Source organism: Malaclemys terrapin, chromosome 3, assembly GCF_027887155.1.
Source record: "Malaclemys terrapin pileata isolate rMalTer1 chromosome 3, rMalTer1.hap1, whole genome shotgun sequence".
Lineage (NCBI taxonomy): Eukaryota > Metazoa > Chordata > Testudines > Emydidae > Malaclemys > Malaclemys terrapin.
The window spans coordinates 65,126,945-65,145,625 of NC_071507.1; the positions used below are offsets into that span (position 1 = coordinate 65,126,945).

The window sequence follows — 18,681 nt, forward strand, 5'->3', positions numbered from 1 at the left end:
TAAGCCTCCAAAGTATGGGTGATGGTACATGCATTCTCTCCAACTAGTCCCACAAAGTTCCCCATACAAATGTAATACAGCTGCAGAGCTCCTGTTCCCAGTTTGTTCTGCAGGAGATGATCAGACTCTCCATTTTACTCAGTCCTCGCGGGGCAACTCCTGTTGAATCTCAAAGTTTGCGCAAAAGGAAAAACATGGGTTTAAAAGAAAATCCTCAGAATTCAGTCCATCATCAGTGCTAAGGGAGCCAAAGGCGGCCAGCCTCAATGGCTCCTCAGGCTAATTTTCAGAAACAGTCCAATAGGGAAGAGAATAGCCCAGTCTCATTCTTGAACTGTAGTCCTTTTGAAGATTTTCCCTCGGTCAGCTTAGGGAAGAATGCCCCTCCATAATGGGCCCTGAATAGGCTCATGGAGTCCTTTATCCAACTGGGAGTTGGGTAGGGCCTAATTGAAGTCCAACAATCGGTCTAGGCAAAAGGGTTTGATTCCACGCAGTAGTAATTAGAGCTAGTTTAATCCACCAACACCCACCCACAAAAAACCCCCAGAAAGTTATTTTGGTTCTGTAGGTTTTGAAGAGGAACCATTTGTTTATCCAAAATTATCAAGTTTCATTTGCAAAATTTTGGTTTCTGTGCTTTCTCCCTGCCACAATTCTCTCTCTCTCTCTCTCTCTCTCTCTCTCTCACACACACACACACACACTCTCTCTCTCTCTCTCTCTCACAGCAACCAGAATCTGTGCAGCACCATACACTTCAACCCCACCTGACATACCCTTCCTCCCCCAAACTCAAACCCCTACAGGGGGGCTGGAGCTTGCAATGAAGTCCTCAAAAGGAAACTTTATGGCTGTGTCTGTACTGGAGGAATCCTCCCCATCTAAATATGGGCGTTTAAGGTGTCTTTATACTACTCTGGCCCTTTTATCCAGTACAAAGGGAGCTGGGTGGAGAATAGAACCTCACCCCTCAGCTGCAATTAAAAACTCTTTTCATCTGCATTAGTTTTCTTTTAATTAGCTTAGAAAGACTTGACCTTTTAGTAAAACTTCTATCTACTTTTAACTTTGGAGAGACTAACACTTAATTAAGATAATGGGGCTGACTCGGTCTCCTGCATGACTCATTTTCCACTAATGTTGCTGCATGCAGTGGACAATCAGCCCTCAGGTTGCCAATCCTCCAGGATTGTCCTGGAGTCTCCAGGAATTAAAGATTAATCTTTAATTAGAGATGTCATGTGATGAAATCTCCAGGAATACACCCATCCAAAACTGACAAGCCTAAATCAGGCCCAATATTTCATGTGAGAGCTATGTATTTAATCACAAAGAGACAGGGGAATTCAAACATTTATTCTTTATTGTATTGCTCAGAGTATCTATGCAATTTATGTATGTAGTGTAGTTAAGGATCCACATTTCCCAAAACATCACATTGCAGCACAGTCTCTTTACACATGGTGAATAATCAGTGCCTTCTTTAAAAGGTGACAATCAGTTGCAAGTTTAAGCATTTCTGGTAGTAAATGAAGGAAAAAGCCAAGTTATCAATACATATTTTTTCAAACACTCAAAAATACAGTTTACAGAGGACCGCCAATGAAGTCAAGCAACTACTTTGATGATACTCTATCCGTAAATGTAGACTCTGCAGTTAAAAAAAAAAAAAAAAAAAAAAGCTAAATAAGCACAAAAATATATATTTTAACTTTTAAAATAATTTAAATACAGTAATATTTTGCTTATGTTACCTGTGTTTACAACATATGGTCTATGATCTGATCTATAGATATAGGGCCAGATCCTTAGCACCTGAGGCTCTGACCCATATTTAAATTGAATAACCCCAAGTTGTTCATATTTGAACACAGAACAATTGTTTAACACTGAAAAACTAGTTACAGTGCAGCTAAAAGAAATAGTACTAATTTAAACAATTTAAGATTCTAGAAAGAATCTTAGATGTAAAGCAATGTTGAAATAATTAATATTTATTCTTCACCTCATAAATCTCTAGTCTGATGCTTACAGATTGATTACTCAAAAGCCACTGAAGATCAGTTAAGCTAATGGTCACAAGTAGTATTATTATCCCCAAACAACATTTCTTAATTTTTTGATAACTAATACTGGTATTTGAAAGACATTTGTATGGTTGCTGAAAACTTTTATTAAAATGTATCCTCTTGCTACGAGATGTTTACCATACTAAAAAAAACCCCATAAAAAACATAAAAAAATATTTTTAAAGATTTTTAGAAAACCCAAACAACTGCAAATACAGCTCATCTTTTAATATATATATTCTTCAGGTTTTTTTTTTTAATGTATCATTTACAAAGAGGCAAAAAAGTACAACAGTCCTAGGATTTATTTTTGTCCATTACATTGAGGACCTCATCCAGAAGTGAGGGTCCCAGGTCAAGCTGCAATGAAAGAAGCGAGCCTGCAAGATCTGAAAGGGATTCTTCTGACTTAGTCTCTGCCTTAGTTAGTTCACACGAGAGATGACTGTCATCAAGTAAGTCAACTGTTTGCCAATCAGTGCATTGTTCAGAAAGGCTGGATGAATGACTCTCTCTGCCATTAATATAATGTGACCCAGAACCATTCGGCTCCCATAGGATGTCATCTTTGTACATTTCCCCATTCTCCAACTGTTTGCTTTTCTCCTGCAATTTTTCTTCCATTACTGGCTCACAGCTAAGCCTTGCATTCTTTGATGGCCCAAAGGAGTCCCGCTTTGAATTAAATGTCACTGGTGACAATAAGGGCAACACAAGGGCTTGAGAACCACCAATGGCAGGAAGCGAGATGGCATTTTTGAGCACGGGTGAAGGAGTTTCTGTAAACATGGAGTCACAGGTGCTGTTTGCCCTTAAGAACTCATTATGTCCACCAAACTGACCAACTCTTGGTGTTCCCTCATTCCCAGGCAACAGCTCATAATTTCCTTGCAGAAATGAGATGTCCCCAAAAACATCATGTTGTCCCTCTTTCCCAATGTGTATGGTGTGGCGAAAGTCACCAAGTGGTGGACTGATCATATCAGGAGACAAAATATCCCTTAATTTGAATTTCTTCCCTTTCTTATTATTGGCAGCTTTCAGGTAGATGGGTGTCTTAGCTGGCATTTTGTTTGCAGGTTTTGAGGTGGTCTGGTCTGTTTTATAAGGGATAAAAAAAACCAACAAAAAAAACCACTTCTGATAAGAATTAGCGATTCTTCTCCAGCAGACTTTCAATGTTATCGTTGTCACATTATTGATCTGGATGCCTCTCACAACCAGGGTCCATTTCTTCTGAGAAAGAGAATCTGGGAATTAAGAGAGCTGAAGAACCTCAACGTAGAGCTTTCCAAGTTTAAGCATACAACCGTCCTTCAGGTGAGGAGTTAGTGACCAAGTACTCTATTACTTCCAAAGCCTGAGAAAACCTGTATGGGAAACAAAGCAGGTTATTAGCTTACTCTTCATGGTTCACTCAGCCTTGCTTTTACAAAAACAATTAGTAATGGTACTGACAGTTCCAGCCTACAGATTAGCTTTATGATGTTGCTTCCCTTCATTAAGCAGGATAAAAGGCTTTAGTCTAACAAGGGCTAGCTAACCTCTTCCTGACTTCATAGTTTTTTGAAGTCAGAGTTCCTTAGACACGGTTGCTGAGCACAGTTCACTTGGTAAACTCACTATCTCAGTTTCTCTCTCACTCTGTCAGTCATCTTCAATCTGGAGAGGCAGCAATGATATTCAAAGATTTCTACATTGACATTTAAAAGAAAAAAAACCTCAAACTTTTTAAACAAAAACCCACATACTTTAACACAGAGGCCTATACACATTACGATTTAGATAGGTTTGAGAAAGTTTGAAGTTAGACTTGTATAGCCAAGATTTTCAAAAAATGGTGTAAAAGGCTATGGCTTACAGCGAGCGGCACAGCTGCACCACTGTAAGCTCTCTAGCGTAGCCGCGCTAAGTCGACAGGAGAGAGGTCTCCTGTCGGCTTAACTACTCCAGCCCCAGCAAGCCGCAGTAGCTATGTCGGCGTGAGAAGCTCTCCCACCGACATAGCGTTGACCATACCAACACTTAAGTTGGCATAAGTTACGTTGCTCAGGAGGGTGGCTAATTCACACCCATGAGTGACATAACTAGGACAACTTAAGATGTAGTGTAGCCATGGAGCCTAGATTTAGGTTCCTACCCCCATACTGAAGCATCTAAATAAGATACCTGATTTTCAAGAGTATTAAGCACCCACCACCTCTCATTGCCTCCCCCCAAGAAAATGAAAGCATCAGATCATTTATTTAGAAGCCTAACTGTAGGCCCTCTTTTGCTTCCCCGAAAGGTCAAAAATTTAGAAAGTTATCATAGAATATCAGGGTTGGAAGGGACCTCAGGAGGTCATCTAATCCAACCCCCTGCTCAAAGCAGGTCCAATCCCCAAACAGATTTTTGCCCCAGATCCCTAAATGGCCCCCCTCAAGGGTTGAACTCACAACCCTGGGTTTAGCAGGCTAGTGCTCAAACCACTGAGCTATCCCTCCCCCCTGAAAAGATATAGAATGGAAACTCTCACCTCAGCTTTAACTACAGTTGTCATTAGCACTTCAATTATAATTAAGTTCAAAAAATTGCACATTTGAAACAAATCACAGGACATAAGGAAGTGCAGAAAGTGTTAAAAACCATATCCCAGGTCAAAGTCTACTGAAGTCAATGGAATTAGGCTACAGGTTCTAACAGCAAAATTAATTCAGGCAGGCTGCATGCTATCTGCGGTCAATATGATTTATTTACTAAAATGAGAAATAAAGCTATATGGTTAAGAACAGAAAACATCATTTATGTGCAAGGTGGTCAAGTTCACTTTAATTTTTTTATTTCTTGGTTTTCTGGGTGTGATTTTCAAGCCAGTCCTCCAGTTTTTACAGGCAAAATTTTACATCCACAATTAACTGCGCCTAGTATTCATTCAGGAAGGAGCAAAATTGTGGGAGTAATTCACTGTTGGTGCCAAACAACACAAGCAAGACTGGCCCAGCTTGAAAGTCAGCCCTCTGCAAGATTTACCCTTTTGACTTCTTGCTATTCAGTTTCCTAGTGTGCACTTTTAGGAACTAAGTGCCTCGTTAAAAACTCTTAGCCAGTGACTTCTACATGCACTGGAAAGTGATCTTCATATCCCTCCCTGGGCTTCCCTTTCTCCATCATATAAAACGTCAGCTACGTGTTCTCACTTCCAAGGAACTTTAAGACCCTTCCTCACCCAACCTCATCTCTCATTCAGGATGATTGGCCCATGATGCCAGCCTCTTCAGCCCTGCTGTAACAAGAGTAAGGGAGTGGATCTGTGATAGCAGAGCTGCAGAGAACTCCTGGAACTGCGGCAGGGCCCGGGATAACAGATCCCTGCAGGCAGAGGCGAAGTAGGGGTTTGTGGGTCCCTGGGCCAGAACAAGTGGGGCCCTTCCCTATCCCTTCCCCCTGCATTCCTCCCGGTGCTCCTGCAGGGGAGGAGTGGGGTTGGGCTATGGGGGCTTCCCCCACTCCCCGGCAGGAGCGCCGGGCAGACAGAGCAGGGCAAGCCAACGCGGGGGCACCCATTTTGCTGGTGCTCTTGGGCACGGGCTCCATTGGCCCATGGCTAATCCACCACTGCCTGCAGACACAAGGTAGGGGTGAGGGAAAGGAAGATTCCAGTCCTAGCGAGGCAGACCAGAGACCCCTGGCCAGGGCTGTGAGGAAGAGGAGGACAACAGTAATGAACCTCCCTCCGGCCATGGTGGAGACCACCCAGTGCAGTGGCTGAATGGCTCAGTCCACAGGCAGGAACTGTTCAGGAACACCCCATGGCCACGCGCTCATCCTCCCTTCTGGCAGTCCTGACCGGGGGGTGGGAAGGGGGTGGGTCTCTGCTCTGCCAGGCCATGACCACTTACTGCCCTGCACCTTGCGCCTCAGTGTCTTGGGCCCCTGCTGTTGGCGCTGGTAGCCCCCTGCAGCCCCGCTGTTGGTGTTGCCCTATCTATACCGTGCCCCTCCCCCCCCCCCCCCCAAAAAAAAAATTTACAGCAACTGTAAAACTAAAAATAGCTAAAAAAAATTCTTAAAAGTGAAAAATGCAATATTAATAGTTGAGATAAAAGTCCCGGATTCTGCCAAGGCTATACATAGCACAATATGGTCCTGCTCCATCACTAAGGCTCCTAGGCACGATGGTAAAATAAATAGATAAAAAGGGCACAAATAAACTTAATAAAAAAAGGTGAAAAGGATCGCCTTCAATTTAAAAATAAAACAACAACAAAAATCCCCCCTCCCCCCGCATACTTTGAATAGAGACGAGTCCGGAGACATTTCAGCCTCAATGACCCATTTTCAGTACTTGATTCAGTTATAACCCTGTTTTCACTCAAGCAGTTTTACCTTCTATTCTTTGCTACCAAGCAAACATTTATAATGCTGTCTCAGACTCCTTTCAGCAGTCTCATCAACCAACTACACAGTCAGCATAAGCCTCCCTCATGTGCAGCCTAAAATTTTCAATGGATGCCTCAGTTTATACCCCAGCCAGCACTGCACAAAGAGTTACAAGTTAGTTTTTGAGGACTAGGACTTCTAGGCAGAGGTAAATACATAAGGTAAAGGCAGATTCCCATCACCATCCCCAGCAAGGCCAGCGGCAATTTCCTGGTGAGAAACCCACACCCATCCCATCTTTTGGAGGGTGATGATGGGATTTCTATTAGAGCAGTGGCTTTCAACCTGGGGTCCACAGACTATATCTAAGATTTCCAAAGGGGTCCACAAATGAAACAGTGGTTTTCAAACTTTTATTAGAGTGATCTCTTTTGGGGACTCCACCTTTCATATCTATCTCTGGTTAATAGGTGTCTTAGCGTTGTTCTACATACAAAGTTGCACTGGTTTAACAAGATCGGCACATCACCACACCTTTAGTTCCACCAGTGCAACTTTTGGGTTCAGAACAAGCCTTAAATCTGAAGTCTCACCCCCAAACTGTTGGGAGGAAGGAGATGCCTCCTAAAAGGGAGAGGATCTCCACTATTTTGCCCCTACCCTTGGAGCCTTCTCTCCTCTGATTAACTCCAGTGCATGCCTCTGTTGCTGCTCAGAGCTCTCCCAAGCAGAAGCAATATACATTTGACATCTTCAGTTTCATTGCTGCTCACAGGGTTCTGAATAGCAGCAGTCAAAAGTGACCAGAACCATGTTAACTTGACTCTGATGCTCCTTGGCAAAGCTAAAAGCAACGAATCTGTGCATCTGCCAACTCAACAAAATGACACTGCATTGAGCCTGCATCAGTTTACATTTTGGAGGTTCTCTTAATATACATTGGAGTTAGAAACATACAAAATAATCTTCAACTCTGCAGAACTTAACAGGACAATCTCTGTACTTGCCTTGTAGATTTGTCACTTAGTCACCAGATGAATGTATTTTTCAAGCCCTGACAAGACACTCTTTGTCTTGAATTTAAAAAACAAGGAGATGGATTAAGTACTAGACTGCTATTCAGATACTCTCCTGTTTGTCAACTCTAACAAGAATATGCATTGATAGGGTCCTCAATTAGCACAATGGCAAACTCCCTTGAAAAGCTGGACACTCAAAATACATACAGAATATATTTTATGCTACTTACAAAGCCAAAGGCCAATACAGTCATCATGCAAGACAGAAATGGGTTCTACAGAAAATGCATTACTCAAACCAGATCAGAGACTCTGGTGCAGCTACAACCCATGGCGGGCCAATGATGGCTGAAGTCAGGGCAAACTAGTTAGTACAGTGTAGACAAGCCCTTAGTTATAATATAAGCAGTACTGATATACTTAATTAAGAACTTACCATCTCTTATCTTTGAAATTCCATCTAGATTTCTGTATCTGTAGCAGGCAGCAGCCCCTGCAAAATATGAGAGAAGGACATATACGTCTGTTTCCTGGAAAAGATCCCTTAACTTCTGTGTTTATATAACTCCAAATCCCTTCTGAGTAGCTCCAACCAAATCAGTTGGTATTGTTTAGCTCTTTTGTTGCTCCCTGCTAAAGGAGTTTGCATCCTTTTGATTCAGGCCACAAATTTAATTACTCCATTAAAGATTCAGGCCAATTCACACACCAGTTCAGTTCAAGTGATTTACCCTAACACTGCTCAACCCAGCCCTTTTAGATTAAATTTACCCATTCTGTCCCAGTTTAACTCAAAAGAAACTGTAAAAAAAAGAAAAACCACATAAATACATGAGAAAAATCACACCTCCTGCTCCCCACTGGACATATATTTGTCAGTGATAGGGAATGCATGGAAAGCTTCAAATATTTGATGTCATAGTGAGCTGAAGGGAGAATAAAAGGAATTGGTTCATTTTCAGGAACACTTTCCTCTCCACTTCCCTTCCCAAAGGTGTGAAACACTTCTTATATGGATTCTATCCCTAAATGTTTTCATTTCCTCTAGTTAGATTCCCTCAATTTAATGAAACATTAGACGAAAAGTATGCCAGCAATGTTTAGACAGGTGGTGAAGATAGTTGAACTGCAAGGATAGGCTAGGACAGATGGAACTTAGAGCCCCTGCCTCTAGATATCTCCATTCCTCCTATGTCTGCTCTCCCCACAGAGTCCCCTTTTATGTTGAAGATGAAAATAAATATCAAACTTTTGGAAAAATCATTCAACTATTTGCATCTTTAAATCTTGCAGCCTTTCCCCCATGGAAAACCACCTCACACAAATCAAACCTTAGCACCTTAGTTGCTTCTATTAAAATGCACAACAATGAGATAAAGTTGCCATTACAATGGTCATACTAAAATTTCAGTTACCCACCCCACTGAAATGAATGGGGTAATTCACACATCTAGGAGCTATTATTTTAGTCTTTCAATCAGCAATCTTAAAACTGTCTTGCACTTATTAACACTTGAAAGGATATCTCTGAAATCAGAAGGGTGTCCCACAATGCCTGTTCTCACCTCTCTGGCCATTGGTTTGAACTCTACTGCTCTGCTCTCAGGTGACCAACCGTCAGCCCCACCCCATACATTCCTTTGCAAATTTGAAAGTCCCCTTCCTGTTTGCTTGGTGAGGCATGCAGTGGTCTCAGCGCGTCTTTCCAGGTGGCCATGCCTGCTCCATGCAATCCCCCGCTTGGAACAATGCCGAGCTGCTGGACCTCATCGGCATTTGGGGAGTGGAGGCAGTGCAGTCACAGCTGCGCTCCAGCCGTCAGAATTATGATACCTCTGGACAGATTTCTAGATGCATGATAGGAAAGGGCCATGACCAGGACACATTGCAGTGCAGGGTCAAAGTGAAGGAGCTGCAGAATGCCTACCACAAGGGGCGGGAAGCAAACCGCTGCTCTGGTACTGCGCCCACGAGCTGCTGGTTCTACAAAGAGCTGGACACAATACTCGGTGGTAACCCCACCTCCACTGCAAAGTACGCTGTGGATACTTCGTTGGCTCATGTGCCAGTCGAGAGTGGACTGAGCCAGGAGGAGGGGGATGAAGAGAGGGAGGGGGAACCAGAGGCAGAGGATGACTCGGAGGCCAGAGACACATGCAGTCAGGAGTTCTTTTCTACCCCGGAGGAGCCTCGCCAGTCACAGCAGTCGGATCTTGACAAAGCGCAAACAGGAGAGGAGGCCCCTGGTAAGTGGATCCGATTTGGGAAGTTGTTGGGGGCAGGAGGGTTGCAGAAAGCAGGCTTGTCTCCCACTTCATGCCTAGTTTGAGCGGCGGAGCAGGCTGTTAATACCCTCCCTCACTTCGCGGGAATCTCCCTCAGATCTCCAGGAAACTGTGGAGACACTGGGCAATCAGCTCCCATACATTCCTCGACAAAGCTGCTTTGTTTCTTCCCCATTAACGGTAACTTTCCTGCGCCACTGTGCCATTACCGGGGGAGGGGGGGAGCGGAGGGGGGGGGGGGAGAGAAGAACCATTGCTGCACACAGGTGAACCGCATAGGGGCCAGGGTGGAAGCCGCAGGATTGGAGAAGACCCTCCCTTGATTCCCTGCTAACCCTCAGCAGCGAGATATCTTCCATAATGATCACCTCCTGTGGAAAGTGTGGGGACAGGAATGATCATCAGGCCCTCCCCACAGTGCTGGCTCTCCCCAAGTGCCCAAGAGCCACATGCCCAGTGTACAGCAGGGTCCGGGAACAAGGATTTGCCCTGCCCCTGCGGCTACTCACCATTTTGGGGGTCTTGTAACTTGTGTGTGCTTGCTTGGGTCAGCCAGTTAGTGACAGTCAGGTGTGTGAATACTGGCTGTGTTTTAAAAGCACTGAAACAGTGTTGTCTGTGTTGCTTCTGTAAAAGGTTGCATTTAAACTTCACAGAGATGACCTTGGGAGCCCAGCCTCCCCCTTTGTTATCAGCGGCAGCACGGTTGCAAAGAATTAGGAAGTGTCCAAGAAGAACTAAGGCGGATTTTATGCATGAGGTTATGATGCACTCCACCGCTGAGAAAAAGGAATTGAAGAAGGAGTGGTGGGACAGCAAGAAGAGGGAACGAAAGGAGAATGCGGCACACCAGAAAGAAGCCACGGAGCGGCTCTTAACAGTTATGGAGCACCAAGCGGACACACTCCAGGCGATACTAGCTCTTCAAACCGAAGAACTCCGCGCCTGCAGCCACTGTTGCAAAACTCTTTCCCATGCGCCCCCTCCACACCACCACCACACTCTTATCAACCTCCTGGCTCCACTCTCTACCCGCAGCATTCCACTCCTCCCTCCTCACAGTCCAGCAGCGTGGACTCCCACTACCCACTGCACTCAACACCCATCCCTCTGCAGTTTGGCTCTGCTGAAGTACAGCACCTGCTGCATCGTACTCCGAAGGAGGTGGTGGATATGATTCCTGGACATACACAAATCTGTAGTTGTCCTGGGACCGCTCCTCCTCTTCAGACCTTCCATTCCCCCTCCCCCTCCCTGCTGATGAATTTTTTCGTTTGACTCTCTCCTCTGGTCGTCTTTCAATAAAATAATTGTGTTTGTTTGAAAGCAGTCTTTAGTCTATTAAGTGAAAGCAAAAAGAGCACTGCAAAGCAACATGTAATTAGGTTAAGTCCCCTTCTTGCATCATGTGCATCACCTCCTAGCATTACAAGCACTGCAATCCTGAGCATAGCAACAAATATTATTGGCTTTCAGCTTCAAATTGCTGCCTCAAATTATCCCTGATCCTTATGGTCCCATGCTGTGCCCCTCTAATAGCCCTGGTCTCCGGCTGTCCAAACTCAGCTTCCAGGCATCAAGCTTCTGTGGTCCAGCCCTGAGTGAAGCTTTCACCCTTCCTTTCACAAATATTATGGAGCGTACAGCACGCGGCTATAAGCATAGGAATATTGTCATTGGTCATTATCCAGCTTCCCATACAGGCATCACCAGCGGGCTTTTAAACGGCCAAATGCACACTCCACAGTCATTCTGCACTTGCTCAGCCTGTTGTTGAACTGTTCCTTGCTGCTGTCAAGTTGCCCAGTGTATGGCTTCATAAGCCACGGCATTAAGGGGTAGGCAGGGTCTCCCAGGATCACAATCAGCATTTCGACTTATAGAATCATAGAATATCAAGGTTGGAAGGGACCTCAAGAGGTCATCTAGTCCAACCACCTGCTCAAAGCAGGACCAATTCCCAACTAAATCATCCCAACCAGGGCTTTGTCAAGACTTCCCCTATGATGATCTTTGGGTCCAGGAAGAAGAAGGTCCCAGCTTGCAGCTTCCTGAACAGGCCAATGTTCTGAAAGATGCGTGCGTCACACACCTTTCTGGACCAGCCTGTGTTCATGTCTGTGAAATGCCCATGGTGATCCACAAGCACCTGGAGAACCATTGAGAAATACCCCTTGAGCTTAATGTACTCGGTGGCTAGGTGGTCTGGTGCCAGAATTGGAATGTGCGTGCCATCTATCGTCCCTCTGTAGTTAGGTAAGCCCATTTCTGCAAAGCCATCTACAATCTCACACATGCTGCCCAGAGTCATGGTCTTTTGAAGCAGGATGCGATTAATGGCCCTGAACACTTCCGTCAACACGACTCCAACGGTTGACTTTCCTCTCCAAACTGGTTAGCGACTGATCGGTAGCAGTCTGGAGTAGCCAGCTTCCACATTGCAATTGCCATGCGCTTTTCCAACGATAGGGCAGCTCTCATTTTCATGTCTTTGCGCCGCAGGGCTGGAGCGAGCTCATCACACAGTCCCATTAATGTGGCTTTCCTCATCCGGAAGTTCTGCAGCCACTGCTCATCATCCCAGACATGCATCACGATGTGATCCCACCACTCAGTGCTTGTTTCCCCGAGCCCAAAAGCAGCGTTCCACTGTGGTCAGCATCTCCGTGAATGCCACAAGCGTTCTCGTGCCATAACTACTACGTGTGGCAAGATCAATGTCACACTCCTCTTGCCTTTGTAGTTTAAGGAATAACTACACTGCCACTCGTGACGTATTGGTCAGTGCAAACAGCATACTGGTCAACAGCTTGGGATCCATTCCTGCAGCCAGAAAGAGGCAAGGCAGGGTGCAAAGTACACAAACCGTTGAAAGATGGTGCCAAATGCGGACAGAAGCACAGGGATTGCTGGGATGTGAAGCAATGCATCACAGGGCATTGGGACAGAACCCAGGATGCCCTGCAACCCCTTCCGCCTTCCCACAAGTCTTAGCAGCAAAAGAGGTGCTCTGAGGGATAACCCAGAGTGCACCGCTCCGAATAGCACCGCAAGTGTGAACACGCTATTGTGCAGGCAGTTGTCAGTGTGAACACACAACAGCGGTTTTCCTTTGGCGCTCTCACTTTTCCAGTGTAGACGTGCCTTAAGTGACTATGCAACAGAGGGGATGTACTGCTTTAACCCTAAGTGACTACACAAGGTGCAAGGTAGCAAAGAATTAAGCTTTTGTCTTCATTAAGGAAAATATTTACCAAAAAGAAGTTCTACTGTTGCTGACACTGCTTGAGCTCCAGCATTGTTAGGTCTTGTCTACAAACAGAAGTTGGGTGGGTTTAACTAAAGATGTGATGTTACATCAATTTAGTTAAACCAATGCAGTTTTGTGGGGGGACACTCCACATCAGTTTAAATCTGGTCTCCCTTGGTTTAGGCTTGCCCCACAGAGTTGCAACAAGCAACTCTGTGGAACATTACACCTTTAATTAAACCGGTGCAGCTTTGTGTACAAATGAGGCCTTAGTACCTTAGAGTAGCTCTAACACAGGTGCTGTGGCAGCCATTTTCAGCACTGTGTTGATTAGACTTGCTGTGATACTGAAAATGGCTGCTGGAGCCAGAGAGCTATCTATGCTTGTGCCTCCGAAAGTTGCTCTCACTGGGGAGCTGAAGGATCAGAACCAGTGACAATTAAAAACAAATCCTTAGTTTAGATCAGTGTTTCTCAACTGGTGGGTCAGGACCCCTGGGGAACATGAACGGCTGTCCTGGTGGTCATGAGATCTTGAAAATTTTATTCCAGTCTAAAGCAAAGAAAAATCTTGCTCCCTGCACACCCTTATCTATCAAGCACCAGTATTCTCTATCATTCTCTCAAAACACTTGAACACTTGCACAGATCAATGACATTTTTTACTCTTACTTTTATAGTAAATGTCAGGGGACCGAGTCTTTCTTTTTTAAAACTTCAAATCAGTGATTAGCAACCTGAAAAGATTTAGAAACACGGGTGTTGAGAAAGTTTTAAGGCCCAAGTACACACTTTGTATAGATATAAGTGACAAAACAAAGTGCAAGGCAATGGAAAACAAGTCAAGACAATTTGTACGGACCCTATTGATGGGTAAGAGTGAACCTCCTCTCGGTGTTGTAGGTCTTCCCTTCCCAAAGACTAAAGTAGAAAAGATAAATCACCGTGGGTGGCAAGGTGGTGAAGTCTTGCACTGAATTAAGAACTCTGCTTTCCTGCAGACTTCAATGAATAGGTCTACACAGCAATTGGGAGGTGTGATTCCCAGCATGGGTAGACAGACTCACGCTAGCTCAGCTTGAGCTAACACACTAAAAACAGCAGCGTGGATATTGTGGCACTCGCTAGCAGTCGACAGCTCTCACCAGCCGACTAAGTCCAACCCTCTGGGTTCGAGTTCAGGTGGCTAGTCCGAGCTCTCACTAATGTTGCACAGTCCACATTGCTATTTTTAGCATGAGTCTGTTTACCTGTGCTGAGAATCACACTTCCCAGCTGCAGCGTAGACATACCCAGTAAGATTTTTGTTTTAGATCATCATATAGAAGAGAACCCAACAGAATGAAAACGAAGTGTTAAAAATGGGCTCAATCTTGCGTTTCCAAAGCATGATTTCAATGAGAGTTACATGTGCTAGCATCACCGGACTTGCATGTTGGGTGGTCCATTTCTCATACAAGTGAAAGACATGTCAGACACTGCCTTTCTAGCTGGGGCATGTCATTGTCACCTATCGCTTGCCTCTGACTTTGCTGATATGAATGCACCATGCCAGAGAGTAATGCAATTCTTCCCGCTTCCTTTTGGAATCTGTTTGCTGACAGTAAACATGACTTGGTAAAGAGTCCTCCATAGGAGTCATGTCTCATTAACTTATAGGTCTGATATAGAACGTACCTGCTCTATCTTTTTCTGGAAAGAACCACTTAAATATTTATGCTCCGAGTGCCTGGTATTGCTTTGAAAAACAGTTATGCTTCAGATACTGCTTTGCAAAAAGCAGCCTAATTTCAAATAGCATATTTAACTAGGACCTTATTCTGTGTTTGGCAAGAACAATAAGGTACAAAGAATGAAATACTAGAGTGTGGCAGCAGCACCACTATAATTAAGACTGGAACTAGCTCATTAACAGCTGATTTTTCTAAAGCTCTACAATCTACAGGCTCTCTCCGACTGTCTTGGAAAATGAAGTACATTTTGAGGGTCTGATGTAGGATCTGTGGTCCAAACTGGAGGTTGTTAGAGCAACTGGTTCCTGAGATGCAGCCCCCCAAAAATTTGCCCACGTACTATGGCTCTGATCATTCCCAAATTTACCACACCAGCTTGAGACTGATCTCAGCTAGTGTCCATCAACCACTGTCCCTTTGGGGGAGCAATATTTAAAAAGTTATGCAGGGTAAAAGTTACATCTCACAGTGTGGCTCTGATCAACTTGATAAACCAGAATTTGCACATGTGCAACATGAGTTCTGTCAAGACAGCATTGCAGGCAGCCTGGAATTAAGGTAGCGGTCTAGGACTGAATCACCTATCTGTGAGAGAGTGAGCTTTCTAGGAGTATGAGTTATACATATTACTTGCTTTCTGCCTGCATTCTATAGGGTCTCCTTCTGGAAGTTTTGTCCTGAGAACAAAGCTTAAACTCTGGTAAAAGCTGATACTTCAAAGTGCTCCAATATCCACATGAATACCCAGATTTTACTTTTGAAGTACTGTTAAGGAAAATTGCATTAATTAACAGATGGAGGATGAAAGTCTGGTAAACAACAGCATAATGTAATCATGACATGCTCCTCACCCATTTCCTGAAGAATAGGATTGAATGGGATAAGAGGAAAGCAAGTAGTTGTGTCTCATCTATATTAACAGGAAAAGTCATTAAGTTGCCAAATCAGGTTATTATAAGTAACTTTTGGCTTGTTTTTGTGGCATGGGGCAGTTGTGTTTTTGCAGTCATGTGGCCTGCATTTTTTCCTGCTTGCCTGTGGGGAAGCTTAAAAACAACAACAAAAACCCACCAAACAAACAAAACAAACTGCCCCCTCCCCCCTTTTTTGAGGTTTTCCACAAGTTTTTTGGGCCAATGAGGCTTGGTTTTAGGTGGTGCTCTGGCACAGGTCCCAAAAACTCTGCAAAGGTCTCTCTCACATGGGAAGGAACATGGGGCCTCACAGAGACAAAGTCCCACAAATTCTAGAAACTTCTGTGACGGCATCAGCCTCTCAGTACTCAGTACTCTCAGGTCCAAGCTGCAAGAAATTCATGTGGCCAACTGGGGAAAAATACCATGGAGTGACTGGGATGGAGTCGCCCTGGATCCACCAGATACCTTCCGGCTGCAGAGTACACTTAGGTTTTGATTTATACTGCAGCAGTCACTGTAAAAATTTCCACACATTGGGTATGTCTACACTACGGGATTAATCCGAATTTAGATAATTCGGATTTGAAAAACAGGTTGTATAAAGTCGAAATGGATGCGGCCACACTAAGCACATTACTTCGGTGGTGTGCGTCCAGGTACTGGGGCTAGCGTCGATTTCTGCACCGTTGCACTGTGGGTAGCAATTCCATAGCTATCCCATAGTTCCCGCAGTCTCCCGCGCCCATTGGGATTGTGGGTTAAGATCCCAGTGCCTGATGGGACAAAAAACATCGTCGCAGGTGGTTCTGGGTACAGCCTCACCTCCTCCCTCCCTCCCTCCCTGCATGAAAGCAACGGACGGCAGACAACCATTTTCGCGCCTTTTTTCCTGGGTGGGTGAACACTGCAGACTCCATACCATGGCAAGCATGGAGCCCGCTGAGCTCAAGACAGCAGTCATGAATATTGTAAACACCTCGCGCGTTCTCGTGGAGTTTATGCTCAGCCAGGACCAGAGAAACGAGGCGAGGAGGCAGCGGCGGCGGCAGCGCAGCGACAAGCATGATGAGGACATGGACACGGACACGGACACAGAATTCAGTGAAACCACAGGCCCCGGTGCTTTGGAGATCATGTTGTTAATGGGGCAGATTCTATCCATGGAACGCCGATTCTGGGCAAGGGAAACAAGCACAGACTGGTGGGACCGCATAGTGTTGCAGGTCTGGGACGATTCCCAGTGGCTGCGGAACTTTCGCATGCGTAAGGGCACTTTCATGGAACTTTGTGACTTGCTGTCCCCTGCCCTGAAACGCCAGAATACCAAGATGAGAGCAGCCCTCACAGTTGAGAAGCGCGTGGCGATAGCCCTGTGGAAGCTTGCAACGCCAGACAGCTACCGGTCAGTCGGGAATCAATTTGGAGTGGGCAAATCTACTGTGGGGGCTGCTGTGATGCAAGTAGCCAAAGCAATCACTCAGGTGCTGCTACGAAAGTTTGTGACTCTGGGAAATGTGCAGGCTATAGTGGATGGTTTTGCTGCAATGGGATTCCCTAACTGTGGTGGGGCGATAGACGGAACCCATATCCCTATCTTGGCACCGGAGCACCAAGCCACCGAGTACATAAACCGCAAGGGGTACTTTTCAATGGTGCTGCAAGCACTTGTGGATCACAAGGGACGTTTCACCAACATCAACGTGGGCTGGGCGGGAAGGGTTCATGACGCTCGCGTCTTCAGGAACACTACTCTGTTTAAAGGGCTGCAGCAAGGGACTTACTTTCCGGACCAGAAAATAACCGTTGGGGATGTTGAAATGCCCATAGTTATTCTTGGGGACCCAGCCTACCCCTTAATGCCATGGCTTATGAAGCCATACACAGGGAGCCTGGACAGGAGTCAGGAGCTGTTTAACTACAGGCTAAGCAAGTGCAGAATGGTGGTAGAATGTGCATTTGGCCGTTTAAAAGGTCGCTGGAGATCATTATTGACTTGCTCTGACCTCAGCCAAAGAAATCTCCCCATTGTTATTTCTGCTTGCTGTGTGCTCCCCCTTACTTTCACAGAGATTGTGGAGACCTTTATGGCGGGGTGGGAGGCTGAGGCAAATCGCCTGGCTGCTGATTACGCGCAGCCAGACACCCGGGCGATTAGAAGATCACACCATGAAGCGCTGTGCATCAGAGAAGCTTTGAAAACCAGTTTCATGGCTGGCCAGGCTACCGTGTGAAATATCGGTTTGTTTCTCCTTCATGAAAACCCGCCCCCTTTACCGACTGATTTTCTGTAAGGAACCCACCCTGCCCCTTCCCCCAGCTTTCTTTCAAACCAAATAAAGTCACTATCATTTAAAAATCATTTATTCTTTATTAATAGATTAGAAAAAGAGGGAGGGAACCCGGGTGGTATTTGGGAGGAGGATTGCTGGGAAGGAAAAAGCCACAAAGAAAAGGTTAAAAAAATGACAGCCTTTTGCTTGGGCTGTCTACTGGGGTGGAATGGGAAGGTGTACGGAGCCTCCCCCCCCCCGAGTTCTTACACGTCTGGGTGAGGAGGATACGGAACATGGGGAGGGGGGAGGGTGGAACAGGGGCTGAAGCGGCAGTCTGTTTTCCAGCAGCCGTTCCTGAACCTCCACCAGACGCCGGAGCAGCCCCAGCGTTGCATCCTTCATCCTCTGGTCTTCCTGCCGCCACCTCTCATCTCGAGCGTCTCTCCTCTCCTCACGTTGGTCCCTCCTCTCCTCACGTTCACTGACTTCTTTCCTATACTATGAAACTGTTTCCTTCCACTCATTCACATGAGCTCTGTCACTGCGGCTGGATTCCATAATTTCCGAAAACATGTCCTCTCGCGTTCTCTTCTTACGATGCCTTATCTGTGATAACCTTCGGGATGGAGGAGGGAGGCTTGAGGAATTTGCAGCTGGTGTAGGGAGGGGAAAAAAGAGAGAATTGTTTTAAAAGCTACATTTTGCAGAACAATGCTTATACTCTTTCACGGTGACCAACACTGTTCACATTACATAGCACATGTGATTTC

General features: G+C 45.3%; 1 protein-coding gene across 3 annotated transcripts in view; it reads right to left on the reverse strand.

The window, feature by feature from the left end:
• Positions 1-1,348: 1,348 nt before the first annotated feature.
• Positions 1,349-18,681, reverse strand: part of CDC42EP3 (CDC42 effector protein 3) — a 113,028-nt gene continuing 95,695 nt past the window's right edge. For 2 of the 3 annotated variants that reach the window (XM_054022479.1, XM_054022478.1), the window contains exons 2-3: positions 7,890-7,946; positions 1,349-3,442 (exon numbers count right to left, since the gene is read on the reverse strand). In XM_054022479.1, coding sequence (XP_053878454.1) covers positions 2,370-3,140 — 771 coding nt within the window. In that variant the 5' untranslated portion in view covers positions 3,141-3,442; positions 7,890-7,946 and the 3' untranslated portion in view covers positions 1,349-2,369. The remainder of the gene's footprint in view (positions 3,443-7,889; positions 7,947-18,681) is intronic. The other variant, XM_054022480.1, reaches the window with a different exon arrangement.